Consider the following 27,444-nt stretch of genomic DNA (forward strand, 5'->3'; position numbering starts at 1 on the left):
GCAACAGAGCCAAGTGCAGCCCATAAAACACAGACCACATGGCCTGAAGGTTAAGCATTGGTGGACTCAAGTCATCCCAGGCAGGGAATTACTGTATAAAGGCAAAGCAGACCCTGGCAAGATAGACATGCATAATGTAAAGGCACTGTCACAGCCTGGTTTTGTCCAGATATTCCAAACAGTCCATGTTCACAGTCTCACCTTTGAGCATACTGCAGGGATTTGACAATGAATTTCACCATGATGGCATCACCTAGGCAATGTAGATACAGCCTAAAGGTATCAGCAAGAGCTCTCCTAAGATACAAGTTAAGTAAGATCTTCCTGGACGCTTTAAATCAAGATTAAGTAATTTCTAATACCTTCATTACCATGAAGAAAAATCATTACTCTGTATTACAAAGAGCTATTCTGCAGATGTGACTAAAAGCCTCAAAATTGCTGACCTCATTTCTATTCATCTAGGCAATAAGGAATGTATAAATATTGTCTACTGTTTACATAATAAGTGTAAGTGCCCAGAAATCATGAGCAAAGAAGTGACAGTATACGCACTCATATACTCTAAACCACATCTGATATAGCATAAGCTTCTGCATGATTGTTACATACCTTCTAAAGGGTTAATTAGTTAAATGACATTTTAATGTTACTCAGAAAATAACACTATGCAGAACTACACTATAAAGCAGTTTAATAAAAATCCGTTATCTATACTTACCACACCATATTTCTCATGTTGTGGCTCCAAAGCTGTATCATCCTTGTTAGGGTAATCACTATAACATTTTGATCTTCTTGACCTAGAAGGATATCTCCTCTCTCCACAATTAAGAAAAAATAAAGCAAACTTAAAATTATATTTGCAGAAGCCTACTAGGTTAGATTAGCTAAAACAGGTTACAAAACTGTGATAGCAGGTCATATAATAAAAAAGTATTTCATATATGCAAATGAAATAAAATTCAGGTAGCATAACAAAGTATTTAAAGCTACCACTTCCATAAATAAATATGGCTAACGACATAAATATGAAACAGAAATATAGATAGCAACAAAAAATCTGAAGAGCCAAATATATCCTTATACTTCATTCTCTCTAGAAAATGAATATATTAAAAAAACTAAGTACTTACTGCAGTTAAAAATATCAGTGCCAGGCAATGTGCAGCTCTGCAGATCAGCAGCATTCTAATGGATAATTTTTCCTTAAGAATACAGGGCAACCCTATGATTTCCATTATGAAACCAACATACCTCCAATTTGAGTAGTCTCAACAGGAAGTACAGACTCCCCAGCACTGTAAGACTTCAGAAGTTCTTTCATTTCATCATTACATGCTTCATCCAAAGCACTTTTCCCAGAAGCATCCCTCTCAAGGGGATTTGCTCCATGCTGTAGTAGAATCCTGACTGCCTAATATATATTATTATTATTACTTGTGACAATTCTTGTTGTGCACTTAGAATACAACTGTTTTATCTATTATAAATCACAAGAAATAAAGGTACAAGTAAGATACTCTAAAATCCGTGAGACTTGCAATCCCCATTAAATAAATAAGTTTCACTGACTATCATAAACAGATTTTAATCTTACACTTCTAATTTTTCCATAAAAATAGACAATAAATTCATGTGTCATTAAACCTACCATCTTCATAGTATTGTTATAGAAAGCAATTATAAAACCTCATTTACCTAAATAAAAAGGAACCGGTCAACTGTAGTAAGACCAAAGTGCACAAATTAAGGCAAGTTTTTTTCTTTAAGAATTTAAGAGTGATTTATTTTTTCTTAAATACACTCATGATTTTTTCCCTAATTGCAAAACAATTTTCATGTCTGCTTAATTGTAAAATATGTAAATGAGTTTTATGGCAGCAGCAGAATCATGTATCCCCTAAAATTCAGATCACATGAAAGTGTTAACAAGGTCAGAGCTTGGATGGTAAAGAATTTTCATAGGTATGATATCTCATCTTTAGCATTTTTATTTCCTTCTTCCATTCAGAGTGCTGTTAAGTATGAGAAAGTATCAGAATACTCTACAGAAGTTGAGAATCTTCTCCTTTGTTTTTTCCCCACAATACTGACATGACAGCTTACCTGTTTTCAAGAACCCTACTCATAGAATCATAGAATTGGCTGGGTTGGAAGGGACCTCAGAGATCATCGAGTCCAACCCTTGAACCACCGTTGCGGTTGCTAGACCATGGCACTGAGTACCACATCCAGTATTTTTTTAAATATCTCCAGGGACGGAGAATCCACCACTTCCCTGGGCAGCCCATTCCAATGACGGATCACTCTTTCCGTAAAGAAATTCTTTCTAATATCTAACCTAAACTTCCCCTGGCACAACTTAAGTCCATGCCCTCTTGTCTTGTTGAAAGTTGTTTGGTAAAAGAGCCCAACCCCCACCTGGCTACAGCCTCCTTTCAGGTAGTTGTAGAGAGCGATGAGGTCTCCCCTGAGCCGCCTCTTCTTTAGGCTGAACAACCCCAGTTCTCTCAGCCTCTCCTCATAGGGTCTATGCTCGAGTCCCTTCACCAGCCTGGTTGCCCTTCTTTGGACCTGCTCCAGAACCTCGATATCCTTCCTGAACTGGGGGGCCCAGAACTGGACACAGTACTCAAGGTGTGGCCTCACGAGGGCTGAGTACAGGGGCAGAATCACTTCCTTGGACCTGCTGGCAATGCTGTTCCGGATACAGGCCAGGATGCCATTGGCTTTCTTGGCCACCTGGGCACACTGCTGGCTTATGTTCAGCTTCTTGTCGATCCAGACTCCCAGGTCCTTTTCTGCCTGGCTGCTCTCCAACCACTCTGTCCCCAGCCTGTAGCGCTGCATGGGGTTGTTGTGGCCAAAGTGCAGGACCCGGCACTTGGCCGTGTTAAACCTCATCCCGTTGGAATCAGCCCAACTCTCCAGTCTGTCCAGGTCCCTCTACTCATAGTTCAGCATGAGACCTGTGAAATCATGCTGCTAAGTTTATTTACAGAAAAGATAAATTTGATGACATACTAGCTCTTTTGACAGGAACAGAAGTGGTATGTTTGAGTCAACCTGGCATTCCATTTTTATGCTCACTTCCCTGGAACTCATTGTGCCAAAATAACATTCTACTTATTTGTGTGCAGTTCTGGGCCTCACAGTTTGAAAAGGGTTTGAAGACCCTTGAAAGCATAAAGAGGAGGACAGCAAAGCTGGTGAAAGGGCTGGAAGGCATGAGGAGCAGCTAAAGACTCTGGGTTTCTTTCATTTGGAGAACAGAAGGCTGAAAGGCAACCTCATTGCTTTCTACCACTTCTTGGAGAGGGAGGTGCTGATCTTTTCTCCCTGGGACCCAGGACACATGAGAATGTCCAAAGCTGTGCCATAGGAGACTCCAAGTGGACACTAGGAAGTATTTCTTTTCCAAGATGGTGGCTGAACACTGAAACAGGCTTCCTGGAGAGGTGGTCAATGCCCCAAGCCTGTCAGTGTTTAAGAGGCATTTATACAATAGCCTTAACAGCACACTTTAACTTCTGGTCAGCCCTGAACTGGTTAGGCAGCTGGACTGGATGTAGGTTTCTTCCAACTGCAAATCTTCTATTCTGTTCTGTACCATGGAACTGTAGTATGGTTCGGGTTGGAAGGAACCAGTTGATGAAAAAAAATGGTTGATTTTTGAACACCAAGTCCAGGGTTTTTTCTTTTTAAAAAAAGAAATTTTTTACAATAAGAATGTGAGACACAGGAAGTTGTGGATGCCCAGAGAAGTTGTGGATGTTCCACCACTCAAAGTGTTCAAAGGCAGGTTGTACAGGGCTTTTGACAATATCACCTAGTGAAAAATGTCCCATCTCACAGCGGGGTTGGACAAGATAGTTAAATAGAGAATGCTCTACTTTAGTATTATTTTTTAAAAGCCCAATAGGTAGGAGAGACCCATGAGGAGCTTCTGAACTTTTCTGGTTTGTCCATTGAACTGAAAAACTCAACTAATTTTACAATATCAACTGTCACTCTTGAAAAATATTTTTTTATCTAATGTTGATAGCTTTGAATACTTTTCTGCAATAAATGCAATTCTACACTAAAATTTTATTCATAATTTCAACTTCCCTTAGTTAAACCAGGATTTTGCTTTGCTGACACTCTGCTGGAAATCAGGCTCAGGAACTATAGTGTTGGAAGAAAAATGTACCTCCAAATAATTGCCAGAAACAGCATCATGTATTGGCAAAATACCATCCAGACTTCTGCTGTTAACGTTAGCACCAGCTTTCAATAATTCAGTGATCACTTCAGTAAATCCCTTATTGGCTGCTTCATGAATTGCTGTCCAACCTAATAAAAGATGACACATACAGTAGGCATCTGATTTGGAAAGACCCACAAAGATCAGTAATTAGTGAATATAAATTTTGCTGTACTATAAGCAACAGACTACTCACTTTAAGGTAAGTCTCATACAAACAACCATCTTAAAATGTCAAGGTATCTTGGTTTACTGGTCAGGGTAAACAAAAACCCAGAGAACAGAACAGCTCTGTTACCCATCTCCTTTCTCACAAGGGAAGATAAAAGGGGAATAAGAGACTTAAAGGTTGGAAGTTAAAATTTCAACAGGTTTACTGGAACAGGGGAGGGACTAACATGTGGGATAAGGAACAAATATATATAAAAATATATTAAATGTAAATGTAAATGTAAATATAAATGTAAATGTAAATGTAAACATATAGGTTGCACCTGGAGAGACTCCATTTGAACATGAGGAAAATTTTTCACTATGAGAACAATCAGACATTGGAATGGTCTCCAAGGGGGACTGGTGGATTCCCCCACTTTGGAAAGTTTTCAAGTCTCAGCTCAACAGGGTGCTGAGACATGTCATATAAACAATAATATTATAAGGGTTGGACCAGATAGATGATCCTTGAGGTCCCTTCCAACCTGACACTCCATGATTCCAGGATGTATAAAATCTCACTGATACGGTGTCCAAAGTCCCTTGCAGCACTGGCAAAACAGAAAAAGGGGCCAGGGCTCTTCCCAGCAGCACCCACTGGATTCAGATCCTGTAGGGCATGTGACAAGCTGATGACAAAGGGCCAGAGACTCTCTCCAAGACCTCTGAGCACAGTGAAGCAGCATGGAAGAAGGGAGGAGGAGGGGGGAGGTTTCCCACCCTCCTGACTTTTATAGAGGAAGCAACTGGGAGGGAATACTGAACCCTCGCTCTTCTGCCCCCTGGATCCCTTAGGGTCCTGAACACCCACTCTCTGGGTCCTTGCATTGCTACCATAACACAAGATAAAATACTTTCTATGTAACTCATTTTACTTTAGAGAAAAATATATCAAATATTAACAAAAAAAAGTTTCCTTTTCTAATACACTACTAAAAATAATAAAAGAAATGAAACAACAGAGTAGAAAGACTCTAAAAACTCAGAAGCATAATATTAATAGTCTGATTTCCAATCACATTTTATAATATCAAATGTGCCAGGCATTAATAATAGAACACCATCCATTCTGGTTCTATAAAAACAGAAATGCATTATACATTTAGGTAGGAAAAAGAGAAAAATACCCTTGTAATCTGATTGCCCCCATTTCCTGTGTGTGAATGTGCTTCATACATGTATGTATTCATGCAGTTTAAGTTTTCCCTTGATCTTTCAAGTTCAATTTTCATCCATATGTCTAAAAACATGCTTTTCAGCAGAGAGGCAAGACCCAATCAGTGCCTCTGCTGAGAAAAAGGGTGCTGATACACAAAGCCCTGGGACTTGTACTAGTTGAGTGACTTACTTTTCTCCTCACAATTACATCATAAATCAAAAATCCGTAACTATATTAAAACTACACAAATTACGTTAAAAATATCTACTATAAATTGTATACATTATATTATAAAACAAGGCCATAGGGAGTAATTTTCAAACCTGCATAGTCCTGATCATTGACACAAACACCAGATGATATTAGACTTTTCACCAAAGGCAGATTTCCTCTCCCAGCAGCAATATGCAGTGCAGTCTCCCCTTTTGCATTTCTCTTAGTTCTCACTCTTCTCTCAGCTCCTGTAGTACAGGTACCAAGCAAAATTACATCTTTTTTTGTGGCAGGCAGGGAGGATTCTAAACACATAATTGATGTTCATTAGGAACCACAAAAAATATTTAATTCTAAACAAAAAACTAAGCTGCACAACATATTTCAATTAATGTAAAAGTGTGCAATACTGTTGCCTTAATTATTCAGCAACATTATTTGGCTACATGTAAAGGTTAAAACGTACAGTGTAATAGCACAGGTAAAAAACAAACTCTGCATTCAAATCTAGATTACTTAACAAGTGTACAATGGATTAGAGACCTACAAAAAAGGCAACAAGGTTGAAATTTTATACTGCACAGAGGTAGGGAGTATGTTACATTACTCTGTGGACTGCTTCCAAGCTACCAGGCATGTATATTAATATATAAAGTACAGACATAAAGGTATTAAAACTGTAAAAGTGAAGAGTTGACCATCACTTCTTTTCCACTCCCAACTCTGTACCAGGGAAGAAATGGGCTTCTACGTAAGGTATTTTTACAGCTGTGATGTGAAAAAAATTCTGTAGATTGATGACAAATCTGATAAATCTTTAAACTAGCTTGCTCAGGCACTGCTACTGCCAGATTGCAGCAGCATGGAGCTCACTGTAGGGATGTTCTGTCAGAAAGAATTCAGGTGGCCTTTTGTGCATTGGTGGTGCTCTGCCCAGAGCACACTGGCAATGAGGATAGCTAAAGAGTTTCTTTTTAAAATGAGAGATTCTAGAGGTAGGTCACACTATTGAAATACTCCTCCAATCTGAGACCTACTTTTCTGTAAAATAATGTATTGTGTTTTGTCTAAAAGCTTTTGGGTCTCAACTCCCAAAGCAATCATCTCTTCTCTGGTTCTTCCTTTTCTTCTCCTTTGATTCACTGGAGAATGTCCTAGGGACTCTTTAGAGATGTGGGAGAAAAAAAAAAGCACCCACACAACAGCCCATTAAGCTAATGACCCTTAGAAATATCAGCTGCAAGTGAATAGAAATAATTGCAAAGTTTTCCAGTTAAGTTGTCATGCACAACAATTTTGTTCATGATTGTTATGAGACATTTTCAAAAGCATAATGGGACACTGGTATGATAATCACAAAATACTGTTTCTCCATGAAATGCATTGCCAGGTGGGTCACAAGCAGGGAAGATCAGGAACTTGGCAAATACAACATTCAGTCTGCACACAAAGATAAAACAGAGAGATAACAAACAGAATAGAGGAGGCTGCCATACCTCAACAACTTCAAGGATATCTTCCTTCAGAAAGAAATTTGAATACTTCAGCATTGATCTATAAGTAATTCTTTACACAGATGGAAATACAAGAAAAGAAGCAAGCTGTCTGTACCCTCCTTCTGTATAAGTAAAATAAGAATACTGCAAGCCTCTTGATTGACTGAATGCAGATGAAAGTGACACAATGTCAGTTAGGAATAAAAGGTTTTTATTCAAGAATAGAAAAATGTAAGGAAGACCACTGGGACACAGGAACAATGAGATGAAACACAAAAGCCTGTTAATGACGAAGAGGCATGAGACAGCAAAAAATCTTAAAGCCCCTCAAATCAGAAAACATTACCCCATCTTCCACTTTCTTCTGCTGCAATCTCAATGTCATTGTCCCAGTCTCCAAAGCTATTAATGCCTTCAACTGTATGAAGGCCTATACACTTCCTCACACTGACTGTCAAACAGCAACATTCTCCTGGGATGAAGGAAGTAGTTAAATTTAAGATGAATAAAATATTACCTCAATCTACTGGGGGCAAAAGTAATCTGTTGAATGCTATTCCAGAGAAAACCAAAATGTAAGACATGTACTTGGCATAAAGGTTTTGTTTTGTTTTGTTTTTTAAATCACTGTTGTATTTAAATGGAAGCAAAAAATGTAAAGGAAAAAAAAAATCTAGTAATGCACATAGACCTTATTAAAAAGATTAAGCAGGAATACAGAAGCTACAAAAAAAGGGCATCTATAGGGAAAGGAATGATTCCTGTGCTCAGTTTTTATTCTTCTACTAAATATCAGTGGATTATCACACATAACAATCATGCAAGAGATTTTTTTTTTCCAGAATGAAGCAAAAAGGGATTTCTACAACAGGAGGAACCAATTTGAAGATAGAAAAGCTATGTATTGCCACTGTCCAGTACTGGAGAGTAGTAACAAGACATTTTTCCTGTCAGTTTCCAAAAGAAAACATTAGCTTGCAGTCCAGAAAGTCAAGAGAACATGTACATAGGGTGGGCTGAAAAGTAGCAATCACTTGAGACTGGAAGAGGATGTTGTATTCAGTACAGCCGAAGGCAGAAGAGGAGAAGACAACTGTGACTATGAGAGAAAAGGATCGGCAGGAACTTCAGACTGAATGCATTTTAGCATGTTACAGCACATGGCAGAGATTTGCTGTTCACTCCTGAACTGAATTTACAGGACCAGAGAGCATCTAGATGAAGTGTCCAGACAGAAAAAGGGTACAAAGAAAAAAAAAAAAAAACAGTGAAATGAATGAGTATGTTGATAGTGATGTTGTAGTATGTTGATAGATGTATTTGTCCCTTTTGTGCATGTGTGTAAGTCTTCGTGGGCATGTATATTTGTTATACATTTTATCTTAAGCATACTGCTGCTACATACACTTGTTATAAAAGCACTTAAGATGTAGGAGATGAACAATAGATGAATCTCATCAGTTTTAAAAATATATACAATGTATGTAATACTAGCATCCAGTCTGACCGGAGTTTGATCCCAGCAACACATAACTGAAGTCCAAGGAAGAAACTAAAATTTATGCTGCACACACTTGGAAAAAAGAAATCAAATGTTATGACCACACATAAATACAAGTGCATTCACAGATACGTCTATAAACCATTACAGAAAAAGCCCCACCTTTTCCTACGTACATACAAAGCATACATTTACACTGAGATGGTAGTTATTTGAAAGGGAGTTGGACAAACTATGAACAGAAAAGTTTGAGGAAAAAATGTCAGCAGAAGAACAATGGGAAGGAAGTATCTCACAATATATTCCACACTCAAGATTAAAAGTTTTACTGATTCAAAAACTAATGTAGCTTATGTAAGGAATTAGAAACCAAAATAAACAAGAAATGAAAAAATCAGCAGTGAATGGTAGCAAATATAAATAAGGAGTTGCAGAAAACTGCTGTGGCAAATGAAAAAATGCAAAGAAATAGTCACAGACATCTAAGGTCCTAAGAATCCAGTGCTTTAAAATCTATGAACACCAGAAAAAATCATTCCTAAGTTATTACATGTCAGAGAGAAATTTAAAAATTATTTAAGACAATCAGAAAAGACAAATGCTGTATTTCATATCAAAGCAAAACTCCACAAGAAATCCCTATCATCTAATGATATAGTTATTTTCATTTCAACACAAGTTAAGAATGTTAAATGATGCGAGGATTAACATTTATGATTCAGTGGTCCAAATATTACATTTAAAGTTTCAAGAGAGCAAGGATCCCATCTGAGATACAGGTTTTGGTTTTAGTACATCTTGAGTGCCATGGTTCTCTTTGTCCAGAAAGAAACACAGTACTCAAGATAACTGCCAGCTTTAATAAAAAAAGCAATTAAGTGAAAAATACTTATGAGTTATGACAACTAATCAGTTGGACCAGAGCTCTATTCTATTAGTAAGAATACAAGATAAATGCAAGTCTTAGAGAGAAGATAAAAATACTGAACAGAAAGCTGTATGTGCAGGCAGAAAAGTGTCAAAATAAAATAATAAAATAAAATAAAAATTAAAAAAGAAAATAAATAAAGAAAATAAAGTGTCAGAGGGACACTTTATGCTCATATTGTTTCTTTACTTCAGTTAATAGCAAATGTACCAATAAAATCGAGCCTATGCTGATTTGTGCCTGACAAGGACACAGTTTAGAAAATCTAAGTGGACATACGTGTGCCAAGTGTAAGGACAGCCAGGTTTTTTTTGATCTATGACATGTAAAATATTAACTGAAGGCCAATGTGGTGTTATTTTAAACTATCAGTTCCATACCATGGTTAACTAAGGATCAATTAAGTTTTATTTTAAGCTCTCGGTTATGATTCTGCATTGCCCCATCATCATAATGACGACAGACTGATGAATGTAACATGAACAAAACAGAGTACAAACAGTCTGTGAAATGGAGCAGAGAAATTCTAGAAATATGAAACTCACCAGAGGATCTGCTCAACATGCTATATGTATTTTTCCAAACTCTCCCTCATGTATTATAAAAAAGACTCTTTATGCATGTCTGGAAAAGATTTCACTGTTTTTATATAATATTATTAACTTTTCACCTGATTTCTTGGATGTTTGCTGTTCTGATGTTTGACTGAATTCTGATGGTTTAGACAAAAGCTTGGTTTTGTTGCCACTGGGGTATGAGGCTGCCTTTTGGCTTGTTTCCTGATGGTCTAATCTCACTCTTTTACTTTGAAGCTCTTCTGTTTCAGTAAACTGTGAAAGCACATTGGTCTTTGCAATTCCTTCTTTGCCGTTTTTTCCAGTGCCTTCTGTTCCACTTTCTCCAGCAAACACTCCTTCATCTGCTGGTTTGAAAAAAGAAGATTTCAAGTATTTATAGCATAATACTAATAAATTTCAGAAATTATAGCTCATATTAAAATGAATGTCAAAATGATCACCTAGTCTAGGTTAATATATACCTGCAGTAACTCACTCAATTTTTGAAAATAATTTAACATAATAAATCCTTTATCTACTATTCACTGCATGTTAGTGTACTGAGACTGCATCCAAAATAATTTGAAGATTCTTTTGTGAAAATGACTTTCATTGATTCTTATGTATTTAAAGAAACAAGGTACTCAGAATTCCATTCTAATTATTGTAATGATCATTGTGGTCACATTTTGGAAAATACAATAGTGACTTGGACATAAAAGAGGCCCTAAAACCACTCCATAAAGCAGGCATAAAACAGGCCCTTAGCAAAAAATGGCTAAGTAGCTAATCTGGCATACCAAACTGTACCAAAACACATTTTATGTGTTTTCTATTTATTTATGGCAAAATAAATTCTCAGAGGATTCACAGCTGAGTTTTTAAATAAAATTCACAGAGCACTTTAAAAAAATCATAAAATAATTATTTTCAAACAAAACATGGCACCTGTTTTCTGAGTGGTTTCTTTCTGCACAGTTTCCACAATCTGAAATGAACAAGGAGATATCCTGGCTGCATTAACACCAGAAGACAGATCTGCTTTTGAGTTGGTCTCCTGAAGATCATCTCTCTTTTGTCTAATTGGAAGTGTGTCTTTCTCATGGAGTTGTAAAGCTACAGGCTCAATCTCTAAACTAGCAACATTTTCAGTTTCTAAGTGATACCCTTCAACACTTTCTTCTGCATTAAGCAGGATCTTCCTTCCATTCTCTGGTTGTGGAGCCTTTTGTTCAGTGGTGCTTAGTGTTCCACTGGTAGAATTAAAAGGACTTCTAGAAACAGTTTCTCCATCAGTAGCTGCTTGAGCTAACAATGTTTCCGGATTTTCTTGAAGAGTGTGTTCATTGCAGCTTGTTCCATCTTCTGATTTATTAGTATAAATGTTTTGCACCTCATTTACAATCCTCTGTTGTGATATGTTCCTGCTGTCTGAATCAGTCAGATTTGCACACACTGGCTCTGACTCATTTGTCTGTAAGGAAATCTGTTCAAACAAAGGTAAAGTGAGCTTTAAAATTCCAACCTCTCCATCAATTTTGTTGCTACCAACATTAACCAGATTTATCAAGTTTTGCAAAGAAATTATTAGTTCTGAAGGTATGCTGATACCAGTAATTAGATTCCTGCTACTCAAACTACTACTGTTACTCTGTTTGAGACTATGATGATTGTTGTCATAACTTCTGTCTTCCTATTTTAACTTTAAAACAGAAACAGTGTGACAGGAACTCAAAGCAAGTAAGTATTGACTAAGAATAAATTCTGTTAAAACAGCAATCTGATGGTACTGTGCAGACACTTTCTCTCCAGAAGCCACTGACGAGGGGCAATGCAAACTGGTAATATCCTTCCCCCATTACAGCAAAAGTTCCTGATCTTTCACTAGTTCTGCCCTTTTCTGCTGTAAATATATCTTCACTCTTAACACTGTTGAACTCATGTAGCTCAGTCTTCCTACAGCATTCACTGAGATGCAACAATTATTACTGGAAAGAGCAACAGCATGGCTCATTTCACTAGCCCCAGCATCAGGGAAATGTTTTTGTGATTTAACTGTTCTTGGTTTGCAAGACAACCTGAACATGAAGTCTATCTAACATGAGACACTATTTCTGAACAGTTTTACTGTCAGCTGTAGCCTCTGCTGTCAGAACAGCAGATCGATGTCTTTTATTGAACTTTTTTTTCATGCAGTTTTCCACCCTCAGAACCCTGAAGATTTTTTTTTTATTTCACCAAATTAGTTTTTCTGCTTTGCTCATTTTATCAAAACCTCATTTCATGCTTCAGTACTATCATGCTGAACTGTGGCATCTGCGTTTAATTCTATCTACAAAGCAAGTCACATACGTAATTTCATTTTCTGATAGTTTTATTATATACTAAAAGAAAACTGTGCTGTTACAAAAATTAACATTTTCTCTGCTTCTGAAGCTTTCTTAAGACAGCAGGACAAAGAAATCAAAGAAGAAATATGTGTATAAAAGTGTAAAAATTATTGGGTCAAATCCAATGATAAATATTACTGAAGTGTTTTATACTTTTATTTTTCTATGAAAACTGAACTGGTTTTGAATTGATGCTCTGCCTTAAAATAATGAAAATGATATTGCTCTTGTGGTCATATACAAATGCTCCAATTAAATTTCTGGCAAACCTGCCTGCAATGATTCCAGGCAACCAGAATCTGCACACAGAATTAACTCATGGCATTCTCACAACAAAATTTCTCCAAAAGCTAGAGACCAACTAGAATTGTCCTGTTGGTTACATTATGTCTGGAGATAAATCCAGAACAAAAACTACAATTCACACAACCATTGGAATCAATCACACAGCCACAGTATTATGTTTTCCTAATTAAATGTTTACACCACCTTCCACTTGGAGAATATCTTTCATCAAATCAGCTAATAGTTTAAAGTATAATTTAAGACTATACACTATGAACATTTCAACAGCAGGACATTTCTAAGGACACTGTAGACTGCAGGCAGAATGGTGAGGAACATGGAGAGTTATCATAACCACATAAAACTTCAAGAAGCAAGAATAAAGTTATCTGTGCACAGTGCAGTATGTTTCAGATAGGGCCAGCTATCATTCCTCAGAGAAGAGAAAACAAGAGGGGGGAAGAGTTAAGCTTTTTATACTAAAAGGTCTTGTGGTATATGCAAACAAACTATGACCCACAGTGTCTTGTCTTCACATGAGGCACTAGCTCCCACATTTTAATGAGGTCTCATGGCATAATTGTGCAACCTCTGTGCAAGAGAGTGGCTCTATAACCCCCTCCTGCTGAAACTCAACACAGCATACCACACAGAGGCAAGAGACAGCTATCCTACTGCTACAAGCCAGGCAACACCTTGCAGTATCAGTCAGGTTTCTGCAAGTACAAGGAGGCACTGATGTACCATACTTGTTGTAAATTATCTCTGGACTTGCACAAACTCGGACAGAACCACTGTCCATGACAGAGACCTGATTGCCTCTGTCTTTCACCTTCATGAGGCTGCAACTTACCCAAGCAGCAGCAGTTAGCCTCAGCAACTGCCTGACAAAATAACTGGCAAAACATTTGAGTATCACTGTTTCAGTTCCTGCTGGGCAGGAACATTCAGGTTTTAAAACACATTTCAAAAATAGTTGTCTGCTACAGTTTACTGAAGACTCCTAGCAAACCCTTAGCTGAGCAGGATTCTTTGTGAAGATGTACCTGGTGCAGATTTGTATCCTCTGCACTTTGAGTACTGTTCATATTCTTTGAATCATCTCCACCTGAAATGAAAATGAAAGAAAAAAACCAGAATTGAAAAGACACTGTTATTTTTTGCTTTGCACGTACAGCATCTTGGTCCACAATCTTGTGTGTGACAGTACTTACCACATTTAGCTACCCAGAAAAACTATCAAGGCATAAGGTGTTCTATAACGATCGAGAGCATATCAATATATTAAAAAACATATTAAAATCTTGAAGTCTGTTACTTGGTGCAGATGACACCTTGTACAAACCAGGACAAGTGAGAGTAAAGTATTATACTTCCAAAATTTTTTGACGGTTAGTGATTTGAGCAATTTTTGAAACTTAGAGGAGCTGCTACATTTCCCTAAGTTCTAATAAGCTTTCCTGATCCCCAAAAGACCATTCTGAAGACAGTGATGGTGGGCTAATAGCCTAGATTACATCTTTTCCTGTATAGCACATTCAGGCAAGGAAAGGAGGTCATGTCATTGCTGTAAAAATAAGCAGGAATATTGCCCAGCACCAATTCAGTGCCTTGTTGGTGCTTTGCTTTAGCTTTCTAGCTTTTTGTGCTGAGAAATTGGCATAAAATGAGTATAGCAGCTACTAAAACCTTGCCCTAGATATTTATATACTTACTTAATTCATGCAACTTTATACATGATTCTGACTGGATCCTGACAGCTTTAGTGCTAAAATTGGGCCAAATGGCCCAGCTATTGAGCACTGATTAAGCCAAATCCTAGTCCAAACCATAATTCTGAACATATATTTAGCTCACTAATCTTTGTAAGGCTTGAATATCCAGATGATCTTTGGTGGCTGCAGCCCTAACCTCTGGTCATGGCACCTCCCTAACACAGCAGTCCCTGTCAGGCTACTCTCTTACAGTAACACTAATGCTGGTTTCAGTCACATCTGAAGTCAGTAGCTCTGGCCTACTCCTACTGCCCTGACACTAAACTTAAAAGAATCATAGAACATAGTATCAAAGAATCACAGTATTTTTGAGTGGGAAGGAACTTTTAAACATCATCCAGTCCAACCTCCCTGCAACGTGCAGACAGACACATCTTCCACTAAATCACATTGTACAGTGCCCCATCCACCTGACCGTAAGTGTTTCCAGGGAAAGGACATCTACCACCTCTCTGGGCAACCTCTTTCAGTGCTTCAGCACCTTCATAGTAAAAAACATTCTTCCTTACATCTAGACTGAATCTATCTTCTTTCAGTTTGAAACCATTATGCCTTGTCCAGTTGTTACAGGACCTACTAAAACATTCATCCTCATCTTTCTTACAGTCCCTTTTTAAATACTGAAAGGATGCAAAAAGGTCTCCTCCACACTGAACAATGCCAACTCTCAGACTGTCTTCATTGGAAAGGCGTTACAGCCTTCTGATCATATTTGTGGCCTTTCTGTGGACTCCCTTCAACAGGTCCATGTCTTTTCAATGAAACTTTTATCCCTAATGCTAACCCATACCTCAACCACCACCAAGCCCAGTCATGTCCCATGGCATGTAGGGCAACAGCTATTATGCTTCACATCTTCATTTCAAATTTAGAAGTAGCTCCAGCCCAAGAAAAAGCTGGACACCATTATCTTTCACACTGCCAATGTACCACAGCTGTGCTGCATAAAGTGAGTTCAGCATTACTCAGGCATCAGACAGTGAAGCCCATGGAATTACTAGCAGTAATCAATGAAATATAGTGCAAGAGATATTCTGAACTTCTCCAGTTAGTGGTGATGATATGTCAGAATAATTATCTTCTACCTGGTACTGAATCTTTTCTGGACTTTGCTGTGTAGCTGTTAAGCAGTCTCCTCATAGACGAATTAGAAGCTTCTTCTAGTGCACACCTTCCCATCTCATTTTTTAGTAAGGGATCAGCTCCATACCAAAGTAATAACTCTGCCATCTAGAAAAGTAAGTTTTTCAGATTGTTTATTTTCCAACAGAGTTTTCCACACTTCTTCTTTATACAGACTTCTCTCTAGTAGTAGACCACATGGGCAACTAAAATCAAATCTAAGGCTTATGACAAATAATTCCTATCTATCCCAGATAATATATATGTTCTGCTTTGAGTAAGGACAGAGTCCATTTTCTTTTTAGTAATTTTACCTTTCAGTGACAGGTCTTCTAAGTAACTGCAATTTCTGAAATTAACTGCATGAAGTTTCAGTGTCTGCTTCTCGGACAGGTAATACTTGATGTTTATAGTTATTGCTGGAGAATGGTATGCAGAACCAAGGTCTCTGCTCAGTTCTGCTATAATTCTTACACATGGGAATTCGAAGGGTAGAAGAGGGGTCATACCCCTGATCCTCCTGTGGTAAGGGAAGGACCAAACAGGCAACCAAAACTGACCAGATGAAGTATTCCATCTCAGAGGCATCATAGAAAGCTGAAGGATCACAAGAGTCAAGATCATTTTGTCCACAGCCAGCAACCTGGGAGGACTCCATCTGTCTTTATGCCTTTGATCCCATGCATTCCTGCATCCAGTTCCCACCTGCCACTGAGTATAGGAGTATAGTCTAGGACTTTCCTAGCTCCTGCCCTGCAGCCTCAGCGGTGACTTGAGGGTTATTGCAAGGGAGAGACCATATTGGATGTGTATATTTCATTACTCTCTTCTTCATCATTACTGTTTCATTAAAACAGTTTAATCTAGTTTTCAAACTATAAGATTGTCATTGTCTTTCACTGTCCTTCATGGGAAGGGAGAGGAGTCAGTAGAGAGAATCTGTCATTCATTTAATTGCTGGCTCAGCATTAAGCCTTGACAATATCCTATACTATTATTATTTTTGGCTTTATAAATTTGCTTCAGTTACTAACACGATGCCATAAGCCAAGGCCTTTCAGAATTTAGGGTAAGGCTCATCCCTCCATGGCTCTTAATAGGTGAAAAATAACTGCTGGTTTTAGGGTATGAGTCAACTTACCTATTTAGAATATCTACTTTATGAGAAAATAAATTGTGACTCTATACTGTCACAATTGTCCATTTTAACTCCTGTGACTGCAAAGGGAAACTTTGACTGCTACTTCAGATGGACATTCAGCTGGTCAAATGAATCCTGCTCCAAAAGTCAGATTATTGTATCACTATCATTATTTTGTAGCTAGACAGAGAAAACATAAACTAAGCCTGACAGATCTCTACAGTAATACCACTGCTGCTCCTGACTGAATAGAGCACCACTGTGTAGTACCATTCCCTGTGGATATACCAGCTCACATAACTCATACAGAGCTGTGCTGAATTATGTTGTTGTGGCCTAAGTAACATAGCTAAGATCAGTTATCACTTAAATGAATACCACTTAAGTTGAAGATTCCTCAATACTTCTTGCAGATGTGCAGAGTCCATCATGCACAATCCTAGACGTGGTGCTTTAGGTACTCTCAGACAACTCAAAAATATGCCATGAACCCATAAGAGCCTGTGATTCACAAACTGAAAACCAAGCTTGGGGCGCTCAAGTCTCAGAGAAAATGATTAACAAGAGAACCACCCTTCCTCTTTGCTCCAGGGAGGCTTTGAGACAAAAGATTAAGTCTTATCTCAGCTGTGAAATGGAAAGGGAACAAATATTCAGGGACAAAACTTACAACACCCCACGACAAAAGTAAAAAAACTAAAAATCTTGGAAATAAATACAACGGTAAATGTGCACTTTTAGAGACAGAAACATTTAAAAGAGACATGCAGAACCATTACATACATTTGGGCCACTCCAGGAAAATGAACAAACAGACTGGAAGAGGCAACCATTGTCAGACTCAAAGATGATCCACAGTTCAGACACAAGCTTTTGAAACCACAGCACATGGCAATAAAACTTATAACTAATTCACACTGACTATTCAATTGACTTTCTCTTTGAGACCATACAAAATATAAGCCTATAAAAACATGTCTGTGCATGGCTGTAGCTCCACACCATACACACATGTGTATGTCACAAAAAAAAGTAATTAAAACTCCAGAAGACTACTCAGATCACCAATTATTCTGCAAGGCTATTATAAAAGAAGTGAAGCCAGTAGTTATAAACAGCAGCAACCTATCCCTCAGTACTTCAGCCATTGTCACAAGCACTTAGAAAAGCAATTACTTTTTGCTTTTTGACAAATCTTGTAAAGCTTTGAGTGGTTTGGATAGAAACAGGGTAGAGAGGACTTGAAAGCTCCTGAATTTACCTGTAATATGACCAGCCACATGTAAAAAGATTACATAAAAACAGAATCACAGAATCACCACAGTTGCAAAAGACCTCTAAGATTGCCATGTCTAACTGTCAACAGGCCCCCTGCCCCTGAATAAAAAAATATATATCAGTATCTGTATCACCCATGAGAACATGTCCTGAAGTGCCTCATCTACACAGCTTTTAAATACCTCCAGCAATGGTGATTCCACTGCCTCCCTGGGCAGCCCTTTCCCATGACTAACTACTCTCTCAGTAAAGAAATTATTCCTAATACCCACTCTAAACCTCCCCTGGGGCAACTTCAGGCTACTTCCTCTACTTCTACCATTGTTCACTTGAGAGAAGAGGCCAGCACCCACGCCCCTACAGCCCTCTTTCAGGTAGTTGTAGAGAGCAAGAGGTCTCCTCTCAGATGCCTCTTAACCAAACTAAACATTCCTAATTCCCTCTGTCTCTCCTTATAGGAATTGTTCTCCAGACCCTTCACCAGCTTGGCTGCTCTTCTCTGAGCTCACTCCAGCACCTCATTGTTTTTCTTATAGTGAGGGGCCCAGAACTGAACACAGCACTCAAGGTTCAGCCTCACCAGCGCCGAGTACAGGGGCACCATCACTTTCCCTCCTCCTGGTGGCCACACTATTCCTGGTACAAGCCAGGATGCTGGTGGCCTTCTTGGCCACCTGGGAACACTGCTGGCTCATATTCAGCCAGGCATCAGCCAGCACCCCCAAGTCCTTTTGTGTTTGGCAGCTTTACAGCCACTGCTGGCTCATGTCTGTAATGTTGCCTGGGGTTGTTGTGACTGAAATGCCGGACCTGACGCTTGTCCTTGTGAAACCTCATTTTACTGACCTTGGCCACTGGTCCAGCCTGTCCAGATCCCTTTGCAGTCCCTTCCTACCCTCAAGCAGATCAACTTGCAAAATACTAAGGAAGCACTCAATCCTCTCATCTAGATCATTAATGAAGATACTGAACATGACGAGCCCCAAAACTGAGCCCTGGGGAACATGACTGGTGACTGGTCACCAGATGGATTTAACTCTGTTGACTAAGAATCTGTGGGCCCTGCCTTGCAGCCAGTTTCTAACCCAATGAAGAGTACATATGTCTATACCATTATGTGACCTTCCAGACCTGACAACAATAGTTTCTCTTCCTAACCCATAACTTGTGTTTAATTTAGAATATACCTCATAATGGCCTTCTTTAACTGTATCTTGCAATGGTGTTACTTGTTTATTTCCTCTAGCATTAACATCAGCTCCTGCTTTCAAAAGGGCATTTGCTATGTCGTAACAGCCTTTCAGACTTGCTATATGTAGTGCGGTCCAGCCTATGATAAAGAAAAAAAAAAAACCCATAATCTGTATTTCACATTTGAGTAAAATACTTCATAAAAATTTATGTCAGTCTTAGATTGTCTATTTGATAAATGTTTCACACAACAGCTAAACTGAAAAAGTAAAAAATGATGTATTTTACAAAATGTTTTATGAAGAAATGTTCATGAAAATGTCTCAAGGGTTGAGAGATGTCATTCTTTAGTCAACATTTGCACTTAATGAAGAACTAGGTGCTGCTATAACAACACTAGGTTTAGATTTGATAGCTCTGTTATGAAGGAAGAAAACAAAAATTTTACCTACATATCATGTAAAATGTAAACACCATCTTAAGAACAAGGTAATTTTTCATGGCACTTTTTAAAGAAGGGACAACGTAAAGACCTGGAGTTTTTACTGACAAACAAAAATGCTTTTTAAACTGTTGCCACAACTATAAAAGAATGGTTCAAATTTCCAATGAAAAATCCTTACAAAAATTCCATATTCCTTCCAAGCTATGTGTTACAAACCAAGGTAAGAGATTCATGATTCACAGAAAGATTCTGGAAATTCTACCCATGAATAAGGTGTTGAGGAAAAATATAACATCCTTTAAACTGGATATATCCTTGCCTCAGCTCTTTAAACATTCATTATGTGACATTTTTTTGTAGGGTGAGAAAAATATGGGAAAAAGACAGAGGATCTTCCTATCCCCCAGCTTTGAAACCAGAAGACCATTTTGATGGATGGCCTTACTCATCAACTATCTTCCATTATCAGAAGGGTGTTCAGGCCTAACTCACCTACTAAATATATTCATTAAAATGTGAATTGGCTTATTAAGACCATTCTGCTCCCATTAAGCAAAATTATCTTCATTTCATGGGAAAGACAAAACTCTTGAGACCCCCTTATATAGCACCCAACCCAGAATATTGTATATCTGGATAGAACTAGGTCTATCTATGGGTGTTGCATCAGGTTGTTAAATTTTTTTGTGCTAACAGGCTTTGTTCCTGAGTGCTCAACTTTTTTTGAAACTCAACCGTTTGCTTCATTATCTAAAGCTGACAGTGCTTTAAGATTAATTTTTTAACAGAAGCATCTGTAAAACATTTTACTTGCATTTCACAGAGCCTATCTTATTAAGAAGCCCTTGTAACTCCATGTTGTTTTAAAAATAGTATTTTAATACAATTGAAACTTACCAGCATAATCCTGAATGTTCACTTTTCCACCAACTTTTATTATGTTCTGTACAAAGTCTACATCCTGATGAGCAACAGCTCTATGCAGTAAGGTCTCACCATAAGCATTCCTCCTATTGACAACTGAACGTGAAATGCGCCAAGGTTGTACAGAATTCTGACGAAAGGCTTCTCTTCCTGAAAAATAATGTTATGGTGAACAGAAAAATCTCTCTCCTCTCTTATTTTGGCTTTACTTTGCATTACAGTTAATAAATAAGCTTTGTGAAGAAAAAATGCTCATTCAGTCTAGTAGAAATAAATATCTCAAAAAACCACATAACTAGTTAAGTAACAATCCTATTCAACAAAAGATGCCACAGTGAATTCCATAACAAAACTTCAACTGAAATTCAACACACAGGAATATGACTTTGTAAAAGTGTGTTATGTTTAGACTTTTTGCTTTTTAATAATGTTCCCTATGGTTTTACAAAAGAAATGTTATCTCCCGTTATGCACTTATTACAGTTTTTATCTTGGGTGAAGTTATTTCTACTATATAGATGAGATGTTCTGTACTTCACTAGCAGTGATACCCCAGCATCCCTTCATACTGTAGAGAAGAACACCCTGGCTACTGCTTCTTCTGAAAAACTGGAAGGGAAGAAAAAAGGAAGGAAGGAAAGGCCAAAAGCATCACCAGCAGGGAAGCACAATGCACAGCCTAGGCCATTAACTTGACCTACTAATGAAAAATCTTGGAACAGCTGGCTGTATACACTGCTTCTCTCCACAGGCTGTAACAGATGTTGCTCACTGGCCCTAGAACTCCACCTGGAGGTTGGGAACACAGATTTTAAGTATGACTAAAACACATAGTTCTAGAGCCTGATGTCTCTGCTGTTTTGTGCATGGTGATACACTGTGAGCTCGGATTAATTCCCAACCTTAAGTTCTTGACTCTGTGTCAATTTTTAGAACCTAATAGATAGGGGTTTACCCCAGGACTTTTTTCTCGGATGAACAAACATATGGACAGTCCCTCTTCTCTACCTGTCTGGCCTTGCAAGACCTTAATCCTTTAAGAAACTGCAGTCCCTTGTCAAAGCTGGTCTAAACTAGCCAAACACTTCAGGAAGGATTAAACAGCACAGAACAAGCCATATTTTTATGTTACACTTAGCTCAATTTAACTCATCACTTTAAGAGGACCTATTTCCCCTCACCTCTCCCTTGCCTTCCCTAGCACCTTCCTTGCATCTGACCTTGTGGAAAGTAATCAATGCTTGCTGATCTAAACCAAAACTTTTGGGGGGACTGGTTTTTTCAGTGAATTACCTAATTAAGATGAATCAAGAATTCTTAACTGCTAGGAGTGATACAAAAAGGAGGTAAACTTGACAGACTGGATTAAAAAGAAGCTGTCCTGATAGGCATCTGTGGTACTACAGCTTGTTTTTTGAGTAGAAACTACTCGGTCAATTTGAAACAGATGAGCAGCTCGTCATACTGCTTGATCTCTCATTATAACAGTGCTTCCACTGCGAATAATTAAAACCCTGCAAAAGAGAACACTTGGTAACTGGAGATAGAATTATTCATATTTTGTAAGATGTAGACCTTGTACAGTTCACATACTTCCAAACTTTGTAAGTTTTGAAATGTAGTGAAGGCCTTATAGTCCTGTACTGAAAAACAGAAGGGACAACAACAGCACGGATTTGGAATAAAATAAACTCCTTTGTAAAGCTCAGTTCTTGGGAATGGCATTGCCCTCAGAAAGATGTTGCATAGAGAATACTAGATTACAGAAGGATATATAAACGTGTATCAAGATGTACATTTTCACTCAGCATGAAAACATTTTCCTTCTCCCTCTTCAGAATACACCCTAATTTTTTTCATATATAACACTGATTAAAACAGTATCCTGAAAAAATTCTCATTATGTTTAAAGAGTTTATACAAGTAAGTCAACTGTTAGGTTGCTAATATGTAGATTTAAACAAGTGAGGAAAATAATCAATAATTTCAATGAATAAAATGAATGCTTTACCAACTTTTAAAATAAACCCATGCCACAATATGTTGGAAATGTTATAAATTATATCTAATTCAGTACAGTTGTTGAAATAAAAAGATATGCCATATGACAAACATCAGAGAACATCTTACCCTGTCTGGTTTGGATTCTCATGCTCCTTCTCTGCTCAGGTTTTGTATCCTTATCCAGTGTTGTTTCTTGGCATATGTTGGTTTCTACATTCTGCTTGTCTTTAGAAGTAGATTTTTGAATTTTACTGACAAGAGATTTCCTTAGAATAAACAAATACATTCTCATTTTAATATAAATTGATGTTTATAGTAGAGCTAAGAATGTGAATATATTTAACAGGAAGTCTATAACAGCATTAAAATACAAACGCTAACTTAGGTAGGACCAAATGAAAGAGTAAATAAGGAGGGAAACTAAATTCAAGATATTTAAATAGTCAGCAAAACCTTTCCCTTTTGATCATTTAAAGTCATTCAGATGAGGGATGAATACTCTGTATGTACTGTTGTTTTTACATTAATTAAAAAAAATAATTTGAAAACATTACGCATTATTTTGTCATACTCAAAATCCTTAGCTCTGCTTCTTGTTGTAATACCACTGTGAGACATGCTCTGCTGAGTCTGCTCTAGTGTGTATTGATGACTGGAAACATCATCCCTGCACTTTTTTGGGGAGGTCTCTCTTAATGTCGTTAGGGCTGTTTCTACATGTGCTGCAGCCTCTGCTGAACATGAGCTTCCCTCCCCAGTTGGTATTTCACTAGAGATGGCATCCCAGTAATCTGCAATTACTTCTTTCTCTCTCTGCTGACCATCCACAGGCTGTGACAAAAAAGAAACATTACAAGCAACTGGTAAGCATGCAGTTAAAGCAAGGGTTATAAACATATATGAGCTCCAAGGACCTTGTCTTATAACTTATATGTATGCTTACAGACAATGGAAGGGTTGCTTAAGTGAATAGCTGGAATTCTACGGAGACAGGAGACAGAGGCACTACCAAAGTAGTAATATGCCATACCATATGCTCCTGACAGAATTAGCTAGATGAACTAGGATACTCAGAATTACAACTTAAATAATACATCTAGGCTGACTGACTGCAAACAAAAGTTGTTACTATCTGAAAGTTTTTGACAAATGAAATTACTTAACAGATTCTTCCCAGTTTCCTGTGGACATGAGCTCCTGTCCTAAAAAATAAGGTGATGTTTAAGATGTCTTAAGATAACACACTTTATCTCACTCTTGCACAAGCTTAGAAATGGGCACCAGACCTTCATCTGCTTCATCTGAGATTCAGGAAACTCCCAGATGAAAAATTATTTTAAAAGATACACCATCCCTGAGCTATACAGTCACCACAGATGAGATTCACTCCACTTACCTTTAGCCTTCTACAAGAAAAGCATCTAGATGGCACTAGGCATCCTCTTTACTCCTACCACTGATGAAAAGTTACTTTCAGAGATGGTGATACACCTTTTCCTAAATTGTGCAAAGGGAAGCCTAAATGATTTATGTATCCCACTTACCTCTTGGGAGAGAAATCCCACTCCAAAGACTCTTCGTCACATGGCAGTTAATTTGAGCTACCTGAGTTTATTCACTGTTTTAGTCAAGTGAGTGTTAGATGCTGCTGAGTATCACTCTAGCTGATGAAACCTGGGTTCTCATTAGCCTATTACACACCTCAGTAATGCTGAAAGCTCTCAGGACACACCCTCAGCACACATGCACAGAAATTCTTTCACCGTGATGTGGCAGAACTTGTTAGTCCTTTCTTGGGACACAGATGGAAATGAAAAACTTACTAATTGAGTTTTAAAATTTTCTTATTTAGAGCAGAGGCTATTGAAGAAGTCAACTGTACTCCTAATAGCGGTCCTTGCAGGTCAAGAGAAGATGCATGTTAACAGAGCAGTTGAGGAAATCCAAATATTTCAGTTCATAAAACTCTCAAAGCACTTTTGATTGCATCACACAGGCTAAAGAAGAAGAAAATATTTTGAAGAGACAAAAAGCCACCTGCTTTATAAGGGACCATATATAAAAATAAACCCAGCATCCCAAGTGCATCCAAAGGACAGTATGGGTTATACTCTTTTGGGTACTTATTTCACCACAACATGAATCCTCTGAAAACCGAGTAGGAGAATAGACCAAGGTGAGTAACACACAGAGTGCAGCAGTTACTAAAAAAACAACTGGAAATTTTTCCTCATTAAATTGTCTCCCTACTTTCTGCCTTCAAGGACAGAAGATGGAGGCACACGCACAAAAAAAGCTAAAATCAATTACTGTCAAGAGGTCAAAGATCCCTATTCCCACAGGACCCTGCTTCACAATCTTAACTGCAATGTAGAGTAAATCTGTACATTAGGCTTCATAAAGCTGTGCTACAAATTTCAGAAACCAACACTCCACAGAAAAAGGTTTGTAAATTACTACAGTTCTGAGAATTGTCCTAAAGACCTTTCAGAACCTTGAAATTAGCTACCATTGTGGCACTTCTTATTATGTACTTTTATACTAAGTTAATACTACCAGCAAATTAACTCACAGTCTGCAGATGTAGACTTAATATCTTGGTATATGTGGCTAATCATTGCTTTGCAGCTCCAGATTATTAAAAGACAACACACAGAATTTGATCCCACATTTAAAAGGGATTACTACACTCTGTAGCATAAACACACATCTCCTATGAGTCCTTCTCTCTCCCTTACTGTAACTTTAACAGGAAGAGACTCTAGTATCACTTTCCCTTCATGTTCCTCTCCAGATTTTTGCATCTGTGTTGGTGAATCCAAATGACTTATCCCAGACCTATACAGCACAGGACACAACACTGTGGAAAGAACAATACAGGGTAAGAGAAGAAAACAGCACAGTGGAAGAGAAGAAAACAGAAAGAAGGATCATGTGTGATATCAATACATAAAACTGTGCCTCAGTTTTTTAAGTTAGTCTCACATAGGCAGAATTAAACAAGCAGAAAAAGCATTTCTAAATATAATTTTAAAAATCTCCTGCAATCTTTCTAGTCTACAGGAAAGACAATAATTTCTCTTTTAATACTTGCCAAGTGTTCATATACTACAGCAGTGAGAACTGTGACAGCAGAAAACAGCATGCTATAGTTTCAAGAAAAAACATGCTGGATGAGGTGGAAACCTAGAGCTGAAATAGACTGGTGTATGACAATGTGTTACAATCAATTAATGGAACAGTGTTATGGAACAGCCTTCGTAAGACATACATCTATGTGAGACACAGATGTACAAGGGGACTAGGAGTTTTTGAAACCCCCACGTTGACTCTGGATCTCAACATCAGTCACTGCATTAACTTTAAAAGGATTTCCCATCCCAGCAAGCTGAGCCACTTTCATAAAATTAATATATCAAAACAGAAAAACAGTACCTTAGTGTTAAAACAAAAACAATTTAAATTCATGAAACATGTAAATTATTGATGTGAGCTTACTCTTTACTAAGAGTTGTATCTCCAAGTAATTTGGCTAGTCTGTAAAATATTTTATGATAAACATACATTTTCAAATATTAATTAAAACTGTTTATATACTTGCTCATTTGTTGTCCTCTGCAAGTTACATCCTGTTAAGGCTTTTGCTTCATCTCCCTGAACAGTAGCAAGTTGAGGGTCAATCATATTTGTTATTTGTGTACTCTCATCATCACACCGGGGAGTACAGGGTTCTGAACATAACTGCTCTGCTTCGGTGCTAAGCTCTGTCTCATTTGGCACTACAGGAGTGACAGGTTGTTCTACAGATCCTGACAAAGCATCCAGAGCTGTCAAAAGCTGTACTGGCAGGGTGTCACTGTTCTCATCTGGTGATGGATCAATGGAAAAGGCTTGACCTGGACTCTCTAACTTGTCAAACAATGGCTTTATCGTCTTAAAAGTCTCCGAATCATCGAGGGATACCAGCAAATCACTGATGTCAAATTCACCAGTCTCTATGGTCTCTTCAGTGAGTGCTTCCATGAAAATCTTCCCTGGGGATGTCTGTGAAAGATCTGTGTTGTTATTAGAGGAATGATCTTTTACAGTATTATCTGTGTCAAGCATGGTCATGCACGTTCTCAGGCAACCTTCTAAATCGTGCAGAAATATATCTTGTTCCTTTGGAACCATTATCATATCTTCCAGAAGGACATCTAGATAGGGGCTTGTTTCTGGAAACAGATCTTCATTACCTAATTTCGGTGAAATCTGAACATTAAAAAATAAATTGTTTACAAAAAAGGAATGGAACAACTCTTTATAAAAAGCATCTAATTAATACTCTAGAAGTCATCCACATATATATGTATATATATATTTTTTTTTTGCATAAAACTATAAGATTTGAAGTCTTCCCTAAGAATTCATACAATTTCTTAACAAACAGTTAGACTGAAGTCTGTTTCAAAAGTAGAATTCTTCAGCTCTTAGCCTCCCTAGTAGTGAAAATTCAGAATAAATTACTAAATCTGATATAGAGCCAAAGGTATTACGGCATTTATTGCCAATGGCCTGAGGGTGTTAACAGGCT

At 37.8% G+C, this 27,444-nt stretch overlaps 1 protein-coding gene across 1 annotated transcript in view; it reads right to left on the reverse strand.

Moving 5' to 3' along the window:
- Positions 1–27,444, reverse strand: part of ANKRD31 (ankyrin repeat domain 31) — a 62,230-nt gene that overhangs the window by 20,849 nt on the left and 13,937 nt on the right. Inside the window, exons 7-19 of the mRNA XM_030467462.1 lie at positions 26,469–27,106; positions 23,443–23,702; positions 22,998–23,122; positions 20,841–21,017; positions 19,495–19,637; positions 15,852–15,996; positions 14,038–14,099; positions 11,265–11,802; positions 10,430–10,678; positions 5,945–6,139; positions 4,196–4,338; positions 1,258–1,417; positions 725–822 (exon numbers count right to left, since the gene is read on the reverse strand). Of these exons, the coding sequence (XP_030323322.1) occupies positions 725–822; positions 1,258–1,417; positions 4,196–4,338; positions 5,945–6,139; positions 10,430–10,678; positions 11,265–11,802; positions 14,038–14,099; positions 15,852–15,996; positions 19,495–19,637; positions 20,841–21,017; positions 22,998–23,122; positions 23,443–23,702; positions 26,469–27,106 (2,933 nt within the window). The remainder of the gene's footprint in view (positions 1–724; positions 823–1,257; positions 1,418–4,195; positions 4,339–5,944; positions 6,140–10,429; positions 10,679–11,264; positions 11,803–14,037; positions 14,100–15,851; positions 15,997–19,494; positions 19,638–20,840; positions 21,018–22,997; positions 23,123–23,442; positions 23,703–26,468; positions 27,107–27,444) is intronic.

Source organism: Calypte anna, chromosome Z (assembly GCF_003957555.1).
Source record: "Calypte anna isolate BGI_N300 chromosome Z, bCalAnn1_v1.p, whole genome shotgun sequence".
Lineage (NCBI taxonomy): Eukaryota > Metazoa > Chordata > Aves > Apodiformes > Trochilidae > Calypte > Calypte anna.